We start from the raw sequence: 16794 nt of genomic DNA, 5'->3' as shown, positions 1-16794 counted from the left end.
GCTTCTGGACCTAAGTTCCTATTTTTCTTTCAATGTTTATTTTTTTTCTCAAAAATGTTACTGAGGTTTTAGATTTTCCTTCTTTTTTTTTTTTTTTTAATATTCTCTCTCAATAAAATCACATGGTTTCAAAGAGAAGAGTATAAATATATGGGCTTGCTTAGTTAACCCATACTTCAGACACGGTACAGCCTGTGACCCTGCCCAATAATATGTCCTCGCTATTTTTTATGGATTTTACAAATGCATGACCACATTTGCTCCCAGATTTAAATTTGTTCTGGATTTCTTTGGAACCTCAGGTATATGAATTTTTTAAGTTTCTGAGCAGAGGGACTAATATGGAGAAAGAGGTCGTGTGGAGCTTTCCGAACTAAAACAGTCTTGCCCTTGCCCTCGGCCTTGACCCCACCCTCACCCTCCCTGGCATATCTTCATCGTGGATGGTCACTCCTTGGTGGCTTGACTTGCTACTTCTTAAATCTCAACCCTGTGTCAGGTCAGCTTTAAAATGAGCAGTCTGTCTTCCTTTTAAGACTGAAAAGCAAACCCTGCGAATGTGAGTTTTATCGTTAGCCTTAGAGACCGCCCCACCCAGACCTCTCCAGAATGCTGTCCCTTTTGAGTGGCTCGAAGTCGCCCGGTCACTTGAGTGAAAGTCTTTTCCCTCGCTGCGGTGATGTCCCACCGTCTGGGCTGTAATTTTAGAGCTCGGCCCCTCCCCGCACCCCATCGAGAGTCCGGGGTGGGACTGAGACCCACACGGTGTGGAGACACCTTGGGTGAGTCGAGTGAACCCGTCTTCTCGTTGACTTGCAGAAGCTGGGTGTTGGTGGATCATCAGTATAACATCTACCTCTACAGGGAGGGGGTGCTTCGGACCGCCTCAGAGCCCTACCACGCCGACAACTTCCAGGACAAGACCTGCCACCTGACCAACCACTGCATCCAGAAGGAGTTCTCGAAGAACTACGGAAAGTATGAGGAAGGGAATGAAATGTTCTTCGAGGAGTTCAATCGGTACCTGACAAGTGCTTTGAACTTGAACCTGGAAAGTAGCATCTTACTGCAAATCAAGCATATAATAAGGTAACCTAGCTGTCTTTCTGAACCATCTGTTTCTTCTTGAGCGGGCTTGGGAGCACGTGCCTTTCAAGGAGTCAGTTCACCTAAATTGTCACATCTATGGGCAAAAGTTATTGGCCATATTCCCTTATCATTTTAATGCCTGTAATCACTTCTTTCATTCCCGATATTGGCAGTGTATGCCTTGTTTCTATTTTACATGGACAGATTGACTGTAGGTTTACCAATTTCATTAGTCTTTTAAAAAAACAGCTTTGGTTTTATTAATTTTTCTTTGTTACTTTTGTTTTCAGTTTCTTTGGCTTATACTCTTTATTATTAATTCCTTCTGGTTTTTTTTGTTTTTTGGCGGGGCGTTCGATTTGCCCTTTTTTTTTCTAGTTTCTTAAACTGAAGGGTTAGTTCTTTAGCTTGAGATATTTCTGTTAAAAAAGAATAAGCATTTAATGCCATCAGTCTCCCTCTAAGTACTTCATTTAGCTACATCCACTGACTTTGGATTTGTTTTTATTTTCATTTTATTAAAAGATTTCCAAATTTCTCTTATGATTTTATCTTTGACTTATGAGTTATTTAGAAATTTGTTATTTGACTTCCAAATTCTTGGGGGGTTTCCAGATACCTTTGTGGTATTGATTTCTGTTTCAGTTCTGTTAGGCTCAGAGAACTTACTTTGGCTACATTTCTTTAACATCTGTTGAGGTTTGTCTTACGGCTTAGAATACGGTGTGTCTTAGGAAGGCTCCGCATGCTCTGGAAAGGACCCGTGTTTGGCTGTCAGCGGGCGGAGCCTGTGCAGCTGCCACTGATGAAGGTTGCCAGGCCTGTGGGGTCTTGTGCGTCCTCGCCGAGTCTCTGTCCACTCGTTCGGTCCAGTCCTGAGGGACGCATGTTGAAGCCTCCATGTGTAATGAGGGGTTTGTCTATTTCTACTTCAAGTTTTATCAGTTTTGACTGCATTTATTTTGAAGATCGGTTGTTAGGTGTATATATATTTAGGATTATGTCTTCTTGGGGAATTGACCTTTTTATCATTGTGTGATTTCTGTCTTCCAGGTGATATTCCTTATTTTGAAGTCATTTTTCATCTGATATGAATATAGCCTCTGTAGTTTTCTCTTGATGAGTGTTTGCAAGATGTGACTTTTCTGTCCCTTTACTTTCGTTATATTCTGTTCGTGGAATTTAAAGTGTGTTTCTTAAAGACAGCAGTTGGGTTTTATTTTTTAGTTCAATATGGCAATGTTTCTCTTAATTGGGTTAATACCATTTGCATTTAATATAATTACTGATGTGGCTGGATTTGCATCCATCGTTTTATTATTTCTTGTCTATCTGCCCCTCCTTTTTTGTTTGTTTATGCTTCATTTCCCCCTTTGTTGCCTTTTTTGAATTTTTTGAGAGTTTTTTAGGGCTCCTTTTTAATACGTATGTTGAGTATTGGCTCTATGTCTTTGTATGGTATTTTTTAATGGTTTCTCTATGGATTGCAATATACGTTCTGATGTTTTACAGTTGTCTTAGAGTTAATAATTTGCCACTTTAAAAAAAATGTAGAAACCTTAAAACCATATGGTTCAATTAGTCCTCCCTCCTCTGTAAGTTGTCACGTGTGTTACATCTATATGCATTGAAATCTCAAATTAATTTATATAATTATAAATTATGCTATTAAAATTTTTCTGTCAACAGTCATACATATTTTTGTATGTACAACAGGTATTGTCAGGTTGGATTAAAACCATGAGACCCAAGTACATGCTGCCTGTGAGAACCCTGCTTTACAAAGAGAAGGGGGGACACTGTCTTTCGTTCACCCGGATACTTCACGTTTCTGTAGTCAAGTGCCAAGTCCCTCTCCAACGCCATGTCCCCTCCTGCTTAAGAATCCCCTTTAGCGTTTCTTTTAGAGCAGGTCTGCTGGCAAGAAAGCCTCTTAGTTTTCCATTATCTGAGAATGTCGTTATTTTGCCTTATTCCTGAAGAATGTTTTTCACTGGACTTAGAATTCTGGGTTAACAGTTCTTTTGGCGGGGCCAGAGGGGTGCAGTTTTAAAGATGCCTCACTGCGTTTTGGCCTTGGGGTTTCTGCTGAGAAATCTGCTGTCTGGCATGATTGCTCCGGGTAAATAACATGGCAGTTTTTCTCTACCTGCTTGCAGGATTGCTTTGCTTTGCTTGTTAGCAGTTTGATCATGATGCCTCAGGGCAGGATTTTCTTGGGCTGTGTTTACCCTGTTGGGAGTTTGCTGAGCTCTTTAACCTGTGAATTCATGGCTCTTACTGAATTGGAAAGTTTGGCTCATCATTTCTTCAAGTATTTTCCTGCACCTCTCCTTTGCGGACTCCAGTGACACAAAGGTGACCCGTTCTGCCCTGCCCCACAGGTCTCTGTGTTTCTGTCCATTTTTTCTTCAACCCTTTTTCTCTCTGTTCTTGCACTTTCTGTCTTCATGTCCACTGACTCTTTCCTGTCACACCCATTTCACTGGTGAGCCCCTCCAGTGTATTTTTTTTATCCGGTATATTTTTAAAATGTCAGATGTAGTTGTAGATGCAGTTCTAAAATTTCTATTTGGTCATTTTTTATTTCTGTTTACTGAGAAATCTGTGTAGGCGTTCCCTCCAGGTGTGTACACTCTTACCTCATGGCGCGTTGGTTCAGTAGTTACTTAAAGTCTGTGCCTGGCAGCTCAAATGTCTGGGTTATTTTAGAATTGGATTAGCATTTGCTGATTTTTTTTTTTTTCTTGAGACTTGGTCACATTTTCCTGACTCTTTGTATGTTGCGTTATCCTGGATATTCTGAATATTGTGTTGTTCAGATGGTGGGGCCTGTTCAACCCTCTGGATAACAGTGGCCCAGCTCTATTTTAGGGGCAGGGAATCCATTTAGGCTGTGACCCCCCCAGGGCTCCTTCTGTGGTTCTGAGGCCACGTCAGGTCTGGAGCCCCAGCTGTGGGTCTGTCCGTCCACATGGCACCCACAGGGACCTGGTGTGTTTGTACTGTGACCCAGGAGAGCCCCTCTGAGCCGCCCGGTGCCAGGAGAGCTCCTCTGGCTTGCTGGGTCCCTTTTGGTGCCCACAGTTACAGTTGTGCTCTCTCTCGGGCAACACGGTCAGGGGAGAGAGGGGGAAAATACCTGGGGTTCCCCCAACTCCCCATCCCACCAAGGAGAAAGACGGGCGCTCTCTGAGGGTTTCTCCTGACGCCGCACTGAGAGGAGCCAAAACCCCAAGGGAGCAGGAGAGGCCCGCACGGCCAGCTTGTGGCTCCCCTGGCTTCCGACAGGTCTCAGTGGCTTCCTCTCTGTTTAGTCCAGAGCTTTCCGTGGCCACCGGTGGGACAGAACTGTGGTGTTCTTGGGTGAGGTGTAATTCACATTTATGCGGAAAACCAAGGTAAAGCTCCGTGGACTACATGAACACCCTCATGGATCTCCCCGTTCCGTTCTGTGCCTTCGAGGCCGGGTAAGCGGGGCTGATGTGAAACATTCACTTTCTGGCCAGTGTCACCTCTACCGCTGGGACTGCTTTCTGCTTTGAGTTGTATTTTGTCTGATAAAATAGCTACACAGCTCTATTTGGGTTGTTTTTGCATAGTACATCCTTTTCATCCTTTCATGAATCCCCACATTTTACATGTCTCTCATAAATCACGTCTAGTTGTGTTTCTTTTTAACCATCCTCATCACCTTTGTATCTTAACTAGAGCACTTTGGGGGTTTAAATCTATCGTCTTTACATGAATTTTGTTATTCTCCATATTCTGAGTTTTATTTCTTACGTATTTTGAACTGATAGTTTGGGAATTATACTTTTTTCCCTCTTCTTTTAGTGGTTACCCTAGAGATTGCACTGTGTGTCCTCGGCATGTGCAGGTCTAAAGCTAATTGGCGCTTATACCAGAGCTGAACGCTTATTTGTTCTTTTCCTGGCATATATGCTACTGTCATTTACTTTAATTTTTATAATTTCACCCCCCAAAGGTGGTGTTACTAATGTTTTTGCACTTAAGTTTAATTTAGAAATACCAGCACAATTTATTTCTGTTGCACATTATTGCGTCCCCCTACCTTTCAACTGGGGTAAATTTGCTTCTGTCTGCAGAACAGCTTTGGGGGTCTCTGCTGTGGCAGTGACTGGCAGCCTTGGCCCGCTGTTCTGCCTTCCCCTGGGTTGCTGGAGGTGGCCCCTGTAAACACCTGTCTTCGCCCATGGGGTTGCCTCCATGTCACCTCTGCCTCATTAGCCTCATTAGCCTTTGCCTTTGACATTAGCCTGTCTTCTCATGCGAGTTATTTTTAGGGTTTTTCCCTGCAATTTTACTTTGTCTGGGATGTAGATGTCTTTTTCTTTCGCCCTGTATTTGTTCTCCTTCTCGGCTCAGTGGACTGAAGTCTTTGCTTTGGGAAAATTCTCAGCCATTGCATCTTCAACAGTTCCTTAGGTTTCATATCCCTCCCTCTCCTCCTGGGGCCCATCTAAGACACCACCACTGTGTCTCGTGTCTCTTCCTCTCTGCTGCGTTTTTCATTCATCTGTTTCTCTATGCTTCACCTCAGTAGTGCCTGCAGGCTTACCCTCAGCTCGCAGCCCTCCCTTCGGTGGTATCTAATCTGCTGTGGAGCTATTCCTTGAGTTTTTTTTATTTTTAGTACTAGATATTTTATTTGACTCCTTTTCACCTCTTTGGTGTCACCTTTTTGGATTTCCCAGTTCCCTTCAGCACTGAAATCATAGCTGCTTTACAGTTTGTTTCTAATTTCAGTATAACGTGGTTCTGTTGTCTGTTTTTTAGCTAATTCTGCTCCATGTTGTAATGTCATCTTGGACATTGTAGGTTGTTATACATTCTCTTATTACTGTTTTATTGGTTATCCTGGAGATTTAAATATTTACCCTTCACTTATTGGACAAAAATTAGTGCTTTTACTAGTTTTTGCTTAATGCAAACATTTACAACTACTTAACCCCCTTCCACCTTTTGGGTTATGATTAGTTATGTATATTAAAACTACATATATTTTTAAGTAAAATTGTTTATTAATTTTGCGTTAAATGGAGAACTTCTTTTAGACAAATAACACCGTGGGGAGAAAAGACAAGCCACAGGTTGAGAGAAAATATTTGCCCTGACAACAGCAACAGGGTTAGTGTCCACGTCATAGAAAAATGTAAAGATTCTGTCCCAAAAGATCAGTGAGAGGAAGACAGGAGAGACTGGCCAGCGGCACAAGTGGTGGGCAGAGGCGTGGGCAGTTGGCACACGTGTGGAAATGCCCCAGTTCTTGGGTATCAGGGAAAGGTAAATCTGTGTTACCGTGATACACTTGTTCCCGTAAGATTGGCAGAAATTAAGTAGTCTCGTGATATCAAGGGCATATGAGGATGCAGGTCAAGAATTCTTGTACCCTTCTGGTAGGAATATAAACTGTACAGTCTCTTTGGAAAACCATTTGGCATTGCCTATTGGATTGGTACATGCTGATTTCTTATGAGCCCAAAATTCTGTTACCAGGTATATTCCCAAGATTTTTCTGATATATGTGTGCTGAGAGTTATGACAGTACTGCATTAATAGATAAAAACTGGAAACAAACCACATGCCTTTCCATGGGAAAACAGATAAATAAGTTTTGGAGTAGTCCTGCCAAGAAGTACCATACAGCAGTCCAAAGGAATAAGTGGCAGTTACCGTGTAAATGTATCACACAAACATAACGTTAAGTAAAAACACAGCTGTAGATGATGCAATTGCATCAATTTCATTTATATAAATGGAAAAACAAAATGAAATAAAAATTATTTGAAGGGATGTGCATATGGAGTAATGACAACTATAAAATTCGAAGTTGTGGTTACCTGTGGAGAGGAGGCAGGAGGAACAGGGGGGCGGCATAAAGGATTGGCTGGGGGGCACGGATGGTCATTAATACCACGTTTGTTTACAGCTCCACAGGACAGAGCTGTTCTGGGTAGCCAGTGTTCATTTACATTCACCCGTATGTGTATTTTCCCTTATTAGGGAAGTGGTGGTTTACAGAACAGTCACGCCTGAAATGCAGGATTCCCGCACACCGTACCACCACCAGCATTGTGTGTGGTGTGTAAATTTACCCTAGAGTTTAGCTCTTTAGTTTCCTTCTCTTTCTTTCCTGTATTTCCTTGCTTTTGTCTGGGACCACTTTCTTTATTGTCAAAAAAACCCTAATTTTTACTACTTTTTAAGTGAGGTTTGCTGGCTATGAATTCTCTTGTTTTCATTTTTAAAGGATACTTGCTTTGGAAATAGATTGTTTAGATTATATATCAGCATTTAATTTCTTCCAACATATTAAAGGTGGGATACCCTTGTCTTTTGGCTGTCTGTTCTGTTGAGAGGTCAGTTAAAATATTAGTATTGCTTTTTTTTTAATTAGAGAACTTATAGGTTTAGAACAACATGCAGAAAGTACTGAGTTCCCCGATATGACCATTTCACACGTGGTTTTTCCTGTTACTAACATTTTGTGTTTGTGTGCTACATTTTTTACAGCTCATGAAACAAAACATTATTATAATCATGCTATCAGTGGTGCTCTTAATGTATTTCTCTCTGTTTTTAAGGTTCTCGTTCACTGATTTTTTTTTTTTGTATGCTAAATGGTGGGGGTCATGTTTCATTTCTTTTGCACATGACTGTCGTTATTGCAGCACCATTGTTGATTCTCTTTGGGGTGGGAAGTGTATGGACCGGGAACCGAACCTGGGTCTCCCCCATGGCAGACGACAATTCTACCACTGAACCATCCTCACACCCCTGGATTTTTATAAATTTTATTGTGGGATGGATGTAGTTCTGTTTGAGTTTATCCTACATAGGATTTGGTGCGTCCTGAATCTGTAGTTTAGTGTATTTCATTTGATTTAGAATATTCATGGCCATTATCTTTTAAATATGGCTTTTGCCCCATTTGCCCCTCTTTCTGGGTGTCTGATTACATGGATGTTAACCCTTTTTACTGTCTCACATTTTCCCTAGTTTTTATGTAGCCTTTTCTCTGTCTTTATGCTTCCACTCATTTTTCTCCTAATCTTTCTGTTTGCTAATTCTTTCTTCAGCTGTTAAAACCTGTTAAAAAGTTAGTTTTTGAAAAGTTAAAATCTTTGTTCAAGTCTGTTCGTAAACCCATCTATTAAGTTCTTAATTTGTTATACTGCTTTTCAGTTCTGGAATTTGTTTGACTCTTAGATTAGATTGCACTTTTCTTGTGAAATTCTCCGATTAGTCCCATGTTTCCTTGAATACATTACCCACTGTTCTTTAATGGCCCTTTCTGATAATTCCAAAATCTGGATTGCATGTCAGGGCCTGCAAGCTCTGCCCTGCCACTCGTATCTGTAACGGCCGTGCGCCAAGATCGCTTCTCATGTTTTAAAGGGTTCTAAAACATGTAAAAGAAAAGGAATGTATGTAGCCTGAAAAGCCTAAAATATTTACTGTCTGCCCCTACAGGAAAAGTTTGCCAACCCCTGATCTATGTGTTGTTTTCTGTTGTCCTTTTTCTCTTGGTCTGGCTTCTTAGTGTGCCTGGAAATGGTTTTTTAAGTGTTAATACTCATTTATTAAAATTTGCTAAATGCAGCAGGGATTTTTTTTTTTAAACTTGAGCTATGGGCGGGCCACGGTGGCTCAGCAGACAAGAATGCTTGCCTGCCATGCCAGAGGACCCGGGTTCGATTCCTGGTGCCTGCCCATGTTAAAAAAAAACAAAAAAACAAAAAACTTGAGCTATGACATGTATATATAGTAAAATACAAAACTGCAAGATTCAGCTTAGCAGATTTTAACTGTGCACACACCCAGCCGCCCATGATGCAAATCAAGCTGCAGACATTTCCAGCACCTCAGGAGACTCCCCTGAGCTCTCTCAAAGCCTACGCTTGCCAGAGATAACCACTTCTCTTCAGCACCAGACTGCTTTCCCCACGGCCTCAGGCTCTCCTTTGTCCGAGGCAGGCTGGCCAGGGTCTCTGTGCTGCTGGGTTCCTCGACGGCTGTACCTTTCCTGGTGAACTCTCACCCAGAGAAGAGAATAGCTGCAGGTGCCAGAGACTCGTTTTCTCGAGGGATGTGGGTAACCAGATAAAGCGAGTGTGCTGAGAGAGGTTTCCTGCTTTAGGCCAAAGGCCCTGGGCGTGCTGTGCTCCCTCGGGTTTGTTCTGTGCAGTCCAGAGCATTGCTTCTTGGATGCTACAAACACTCTTCGCTGCTTTTATATTTTGTTTTTTTTTTCCAGCTAGCCTCCCCCTAGCTTCCACTACAGCTGAGAAAAGATGTGCTGCTGCTGAGTACTCTCTGGTGACACCAAAAAAAACCAAACAAACCCTGAGAGGGGCGTTGTGCTAATCTAGAGCTTTTTGCAGATGAAAAGTAGTGTTTAATTTTGGTTTGCCCCTGGCTGTCAGTCTTCCTCTATGTGTTGGAGTGTGAGTACCTGTCACTCCTGCCCTTCACTCCTGCTGGGGTTTTCTTTTTTTGTTTTGCGCATTAAAATTTTAATCTGTTCTTGATTATGATATTTTAAGGGCTATTTTAGTTTTAAAAAGATTAAGGGTAGTCTCTCATACAATAGAGATAAGGTATAGGAACGAATATGGTATTAAGACTTGGAGATGCAGGTTAAAAGTCAGTTGGACAGAGACCACCAGGAGATGGACATAGGGACTGGGTAACTGCAGCTGAAGGGATACAGACTGTGCAACAGGACTGGACACAAAAACTCAGAAATGGACAGCACTATACTACCTAACTGTAATACAATTATGTTAAAACACTGAATGAAGCTGCATGTGAGAATGATAGAGGGAGGAGGCTGGGGGGCACAAATGAAATCAGAAAGAAAGATAGACAATAAAGATTGAGATGGTATAATCTAGGATTGCCTAGAGTGTATAATGATTGTGACTGAATGTACAAATTTAAAAAATGTTTTTGTATGAGGAAGAACAAAGGAATGTCATTACTGCAGGGTGCTGAAAATAGATGGTAATTAATATTTAAAAATTTCAACTTATGTGTGAGACTAAAGTAAAAACTTTATTTGTACAAAATTTATATATATATTTTTTTTTTTTTTTTTTTTTTTTTTTTTTTTTTTAAAGACAGAGAGAAGGAAGGAAGGACAGAAGGAAGGAAGGAAGGAAGAAAGGGAAACATCTTTAAACATTCTCTTGTTTTATTGTATTCTGTTTCTCCGTCCTTGTTACATGGGCTGGGGCCGGGAATCGAACCGAGGTCCTCCGGCATAGCAGGCAAGCACCTTGCCCGCTGAGCCACCGCGGCCCGCCCCAAAATTTATATTTTGACTAGTGCATTTCCTAATAGAATTTAGATAACTTAATTGAACACCATAAGTACATGGAACCTTGAGTAGGACATGAGATTTTCTGGGTTTGTCCAGAGTGATGCCCCAATAAATCCCAGAGTGATCAGTGAATAGAAAAGTATTTGCAAAGTCCACTTCGGGGAATGGTGAGAACGGGGGAAATTCAACCTCCCCAAGTTTGAATTCTTGATATTCTCACAATCAGTGTGGACAACCAAAGCTACAGGCTGAGCCCCCAGTTTTGGGGTTTGTTCATATGAAACTTAACCCCACAGGGGATAGGTCAAGCCTACTTAAAATTAGGCCTAAGAGTCACCCCCAAGAGAGCCTCTTTTGTTGCTCAGATGTGGCCTCTCTCTCCAGCCAACACAACAAGCAAACTCACCACCCTCCCCCTGTCTGCATGGGACTTGACTCCCAGGGGTGTGGACCTTCCTGGCAATGTGGAACAGAAATCCTGGAATGAGCGGAGACTCAGCATCAAGGGATTGAGAAAACCCCTAGAATGAGCTGAGACTCAGCATCAAGGGATTGAGAAAACCTTGTTGACCAAAACAGGGAAGAGTGAAATGAGCCAAAATAAAGTGTCAATGGCTGAGAGATTTCAAATAGAGTCGAGAGGTTATCCTGGAGGTTATTCTTACGCATTAAATAGATATCACCTTGTTAGTCGACATGTAATGGAGAGGCTGGAGGGAAGTGCCTGAAAATGTAGAGCTGTGTTCCAGCCATGTTTCATTTTTTTTTTTTTAACATGGGCAGGCACCGGTAATCGAACCCAGGTCCTTAGGCATGGCAGGCAAGCACTCTTACCTGCTGAGCCACCGTGGCCTGCCCGTAGCCATGTTTCTTGATGATGATTGAATAATGATACAACTTTCACAATGTGACTGTGTGATTGTGAAAACTTTGTGTCTGATGCTCCTTTATCTACCTTGTCAACAGACGAGTGGAACATATGGAATAAAAATAAATAATAGGAGGAACAAAGGTTAAAAAAAGAAAAAGTTGGACAAGAAATTTTTATTCCAATGGATTCTTTTATTTTTAACTTTTTTTTATTGTGTAATATAACATATATACAAGGCAAAGAAAGACAAAAGCAGTAGTTTTCAAGGCACTCTTCAATACGTAGTTACAGGACAGATCCCAGAGTTTGTCATGGGCTACCATACCATCCTCTCAGATTTTTCCTTCTAGCTGCTCCAGAATATGGGAGGCTAGAAGGAATAAATTTTTTTTTATCATCACAGTTGACTTTTTTCTTTTTTTGTGAAAAATAACATAAATACAAAAAAGCAGTAAATTTCAAAGCACAGCACAATTGTTGTAGAACAGATCTCAGAGTTCAGTATGGGTTACAGTTCTGTAATTTTAGGTTTTTACTTCTAGCTGCTCTAAGATACTGGAGACTAAAAGATATGAAAAATTTAATGATTCGGCAGTCATATTCTTTTGTTAAATCCTATCTTCTCTGTATAACTCCACCATCACCTTTGATCTTTCTATCCCTTTCTATCCCTCTGTTTAGGGGTGTTTGGGCTATGGCCATTCTACCTTTTTCATGTCAATAATATGGGGTAGGGAGATGAACTATCTGATGTTCTGGAGAGGCTGGGCTAGGTCTCAGGAGTTATCTGGACCAGGGACCCATCTGGAGGGTGTAGGTTTCTGGCAAATTGCTCTAGTGCCTGGAACCCTTGTGGAATCCAATATATTGCCTGAGGTGAGGTGTTCTTTTTTTTTTTTTTAATTAATTAAAAAAAAATTAACTAACACAACATTTAGGAATCATTCCATTCTACATATGCAATCAGTAATTCTTAATATCATATAGATGTATGATCATCATTTCTTAGTACATTTGCATCGATTTAGAAAAAGAAATAGCAAGACAACAGAAAAAGAAATAAAATGATAATATAGAGAAAAAATAAAAATACAAAATACAAAAAAATATATAAAAACAAACAAACAAAAAAACTATAGCTCAGATGCAGCTTCATTCAGTGTTTTAACATAATTACATTACAATTAGGTAGTATTGTGCTGTCCATTTTAGAGTTTTTGTATCTAGTCCTGTTGCACAGTCTGTATCCCTTCAGCTCCAATTACCCATTATCTTACCCTGTTTCTAACTCCTTATGGTCTCTGTTACCAATGACATATTCCAAGTTTATTCTCTAATGTCGGTTCACACCAGTGGGACCATACAGTATTTGACCTTTAGTTTTTGGCTAGTCTCACTCAGCATAATGTTCTCTAGGTCCATCCATGTTATTACATGCTTTATAAGTTTATTCTGTCTTAAAGCTGCATAATATTCCATCGTATGTATATACCACAGTTTGTTTAGCCACTCGTCTGTTGATGGACATTTTGGCTGTTTCCATCTCTTTGCAATTGTAAATAACGCTGCTATAAACATTGGTGTGCAAATGTCCGTTTGTGTCTTTGCCCTTAAGTCCTTTGAGTAGATACCTAGCAATGGTATTGCTGGGTCATATGGCAATTCTATATTTAGTTTTTTGAGGAACCGCCAAACTGCTTTCCACAGTGGTTGCACCATTTGACATTCCCACTGACAGTGGATAAGTGTGCCTCTTTCTCCGCATCCTCTCCAGCACTTGTCATTTTCTGTTTTGTTGATAATGGCCATTCTGGTGGGTGTGAGATGATATCTCATTGTGGTTTTGATTTGCATTTCTCTAATGGCCAGGGACATTGAGCATTTCTTCATGTGCCTTTTGGCCATTTGTATTTCCTCTTCTGGTAGGTGTCTGTTCAAGTCTTTTTCCTGTTTCATAATTGAGTTGGCTGTCTTTTTGTTGTTGAGTTGAACAATCTCTTTATAAATTCTGGATACTAGACCTTTATCTGATATGTCATTTCTAAATATTGTCTCCCATTGTGTAGGCTGTCTTTCTACTTTCTTGATGAAGTTCTTTGATGCACAAAAGTGTTTAATTTTGAGGAGCTCCCATTTATTTATTTATTTCTTCAGTGCTCTTGCTTTAGGTTTAAGGTCCATAAAACCGCCTCCAATTGTAAGATTCATAAGATATCTCCCTACATTTTCCTCTAACTGTTTTATGGTCCTAGACCTAATGTTTAGATCTTTGATCCATTTTGAGTTAACTTTTGTATAGAGTGTGAGATACGGGTCCTCTTTCATTCTTTTGCATATGGATATCCAGTTCTCTAGGCACCATTTATTGAAGAGACTGTTCTGTCCCAGGTGAATTGGCTTGACTGCCTTATCAAAGATCAAATGTCCATAGATGAGAGGGTCTATATCTGAGCACTCTATTCGATTCCATTGGTCGATATATCTATCTTTATGCCAGTACCATGCTGTTTTGACCACTGTGGCTTCATAATATGCCTTAAAGTCCGGCAGTGTGAGACCTCCAGCTTCGTTTTTTTTCCTCAAGATACTTTTAGCAATTCGGGGCACCCTGCCCTTCCAGATAAATTTACTTATTGGTTTTTCTATTTCTGAAAAATAAGTTGTTGGGATTTTGATTGGTATTGCGTTGAATCTGTAAATCAATTTAGGTAGGATTGACATCTTAACTATATTTAGTCTTCCAATCCATGAACACGGTATGCCCTTCCATCTATTTAGGTCTTCTGTGATTTCTTTTAACAGTTTTTTGTAGTTTTCTTTATATAGGTTTTTTGTCTCTTTAGTTAAATTTATTCCTAGGTATTTTATTCTTTTAGTTTCAATTGTAAATGGAATTCGTTTCTTGATTTCCCCCTCAGCTTGTTCATTGCTAGTGTATAGAAATGCTACAGATTTTTGAATGTTGATCTTGTAACCTGCTACTTTGCTGTACTCATTTATTAGCTCTAGTAGTTTTGTTGTGGATTTTTCCGGGTTTTCAACGTATAGTATCATATCGTCTGCAAACAGTGATAGTTTTACTTCTTCCTTTCCAATTTTGATGCCTTATATTTCTTTTTCTTGTCTAATTGCTCTGGCTAGAACCTCCAACACGATGTTGAATAATAGTGGTGATAATGGACATCCTTGTCTTGTCCCTGATCTTAGGGGGAAAGTTTTCAATTTTTCCCTATTGAGGATGATATTAGCTGTGGGTTTTTCATATATTCCCTCTATCATTTTAAGGAAGTTCCCTTGTATTCCTATCCTTTGAAGTGTTTTCAACAGGAAAGGATGTTGAATCTTGTCAAGTGCCTTCTCTGCATCAATTGAGATGATCATGTGATTTTTCTGCTTTGATTTGTTGATATGGTGTATTACATTAATTGATTTTCTTATGTTGAACCATCCTTGCATACCTGGGATGAATCCTACTTGGTCATGATGTGTAATTCTTTTAATGTGTTGCTGGATTCGATTTGCTAGAATTTTGTTGAGGATTTTTGCATCTATATTTATTAGAGAGATTGGTCTGTAGTTTTCTTTTTTTCTAATATCTTTGCCTGGTTTTGGTATGAGGGTGATGTTGGCTTCATAGAATGAATTAGGTAGCTTTCCCTCCACTTCGATTTTTTTGAAGAGTTTGAGGAGAGTTGGTACTAATTCTTTCTGGAATGTTTGGTAGAATTCACATGTGAAGCCGTCTGGTCCTGGACTTTTCTTTTTGGGAAGCTTTTGAATGACTGATTCAATTTCTTTACTTGTGATTGGTTTGTTGAGGTCATCTATGTCTTCTTGAGTCAAAGTTGGTTGTTCGTGTCTTTCCAGGAACCCGTCCATTTCATCTAAATTGTTGTATTTATTAGCGTAAAGTTGTTCATAGTATCCTGTTATTACCTCCTTTATTTCTGTGTGGTCAGTGGTTATGTCTCCTCTTCCATTTCTGATCTTATTTATTTGCGTCCTCTCTCTTCTTCTTTTTGTCAGTCTTGCTAAGGGCCCATCAATCTTATTGATTTTCTCATAGAACCAGCTTCTGGTCTTATTGATTTTCTCTATTGTTTTCATGTTCTCAATTTCATTTATTTCTGCTCTAATCTTTGTTATTTCTTTCCTTTTGCTTGCTTTGGGGTTAGTTTGCTGTTCTTTCTCCAGTTCTTCCAAGTGGACAGTTAATTCCTGAATTTTTGCCTTTTCTTCTTTTCTGATAAAGGCATTTAGGGCAATAAATTTCCCTCTTAGCACTGCCTTTGCTGCGTCCCATAGGTTTTGATATGTTGTGTTTTCATTTTCATTCGCCTCAAGATATTTACTAATTTCTCATGTAATTTCTTTCTTGACCCACTCGTTGTTTAAGAGTGTGTTGTTGAGCCTCCACGTATTTGTGAATTTTCTGGCACTGTGCCCATTATTGATTTCCAACTTCATTCCTTTATGATCCGAGAAAGCGTTGTGTATGATTTCAATCTTTTTAAATTTGTTGAGACTTGCTTTGTGACCCAGCATATGGTCTATCTTTGAAAATGATCCATGAGCACTTGAGAAAAAGGTGTATCCTGCTTTTGTGGGGTGTAAATCCTATAAATGTCTGTTAAGTCTAGCTCATTTATTGTAATTTTCAAATTCTCTGTTTCTTTATTGATCCTCTGTCTAGATGTTCTGTCCATTGATGAGAGTGGCGAATTGAAGTCTCCGACTATTATGGTAGATGTGTCTATTTCCCTTTTCAGTGATTGCAGTGTATTCCTCACGTATTTTGGGGCATTCTGATTCGGTGCGTAAATATTTATGATTGTTATGTCTTCTTGTTGAATTGTTCCTTTTATTAGTAGATAGTGTCCTTCTTTGTTTTACATTTGAAGTCTAATTTGTTGGATATTAGTATAGCTACTCCTGCTCTTTTCTGGTTGTTATTTGCATGAAATATCTTTTCCCAACCTTTCATTTTCAACCTATGTTTATCTTTGGATCTAAGATGTGTTTCCTGTACACAGTATATAGAAGGATCCTGTTTTTAAATCCATTCTGCCATTCTATGTCTTTTGATTGGGGAATTCAGTCCATTAACATTTAGAGTTATTACTGTTTGGATAATATTTTCCTCTACCATTTTGCCTTTTGTATTATATGTATCATATCTGATTTTCCTTCTTTCTACACTCTTCTCCATACCTCTCTCTTCCGTCTTTTTGTATCTGACTCTAGTGCTCCCTTCAGTATTTCTTGCAGAGCTGGTCTCTTGGTCACAAATTCTCTCAGTGACTTTTTGTCTGAAAATGTTTTAATTTCTCCCTCATTTTTGACAGACAATTTTGCTGGATATAGAAGTCTTGGTTGGCAGTTTTTCTCTTTTAGTAATTTAAATATATCATCCCACTGTCTTCTAGCTTCCATGGTTTCTGCTGAGAAATCTACTCATAGTCTTATTGGGTTTCCCTTGTATGTG

General features: G+C 39.8%; 1 protein-coding gene across 2 annotated transcripts in view; it reads left to right on the top strand.

Annotated features, from left to right (window-relative positions):
- TTL (tubulin tyrosine ligase) overlaps positions 1-16794 on the top strand; it is a 43159-nt gene that overhangs the window by 7766 nt on the left and 18599 nt on the right. The window contains exon 5 of one of the 2 annotated variants that reach the window (XM_077133705.1): positions 865-1089. In XM_077133705.1, the coding sequence (XP_076989820.1) occupies positions 865-1089 (225 nt within the window). Of the gene's footprint in view, positions 1-819; positions 1090-16794 lie in introns of both variants that reach the window. The other variant, XM_077133704.1, reaches the window with a different exon arrangement.

This window comes from Tamandua tetradactyla, chromosome 17, assembly GCF_023851605.1.
Source record: "Tamandua tetradactyla isolate mTamTet1 chromosome 17, mTamTet1.pri, whole genome shotgun sequence".
Lineage (NCBI taxonomy): Eukaryota > Metazoa > Chordata > Mammalia > Pilosa > Myrmecophagidae > Tamandua > Tamandua tetradactyla.
Note: the sequence above shows the minus strand (reverse complement) of the source record. Positions and strands in the feature narration are given on the sequence as shown.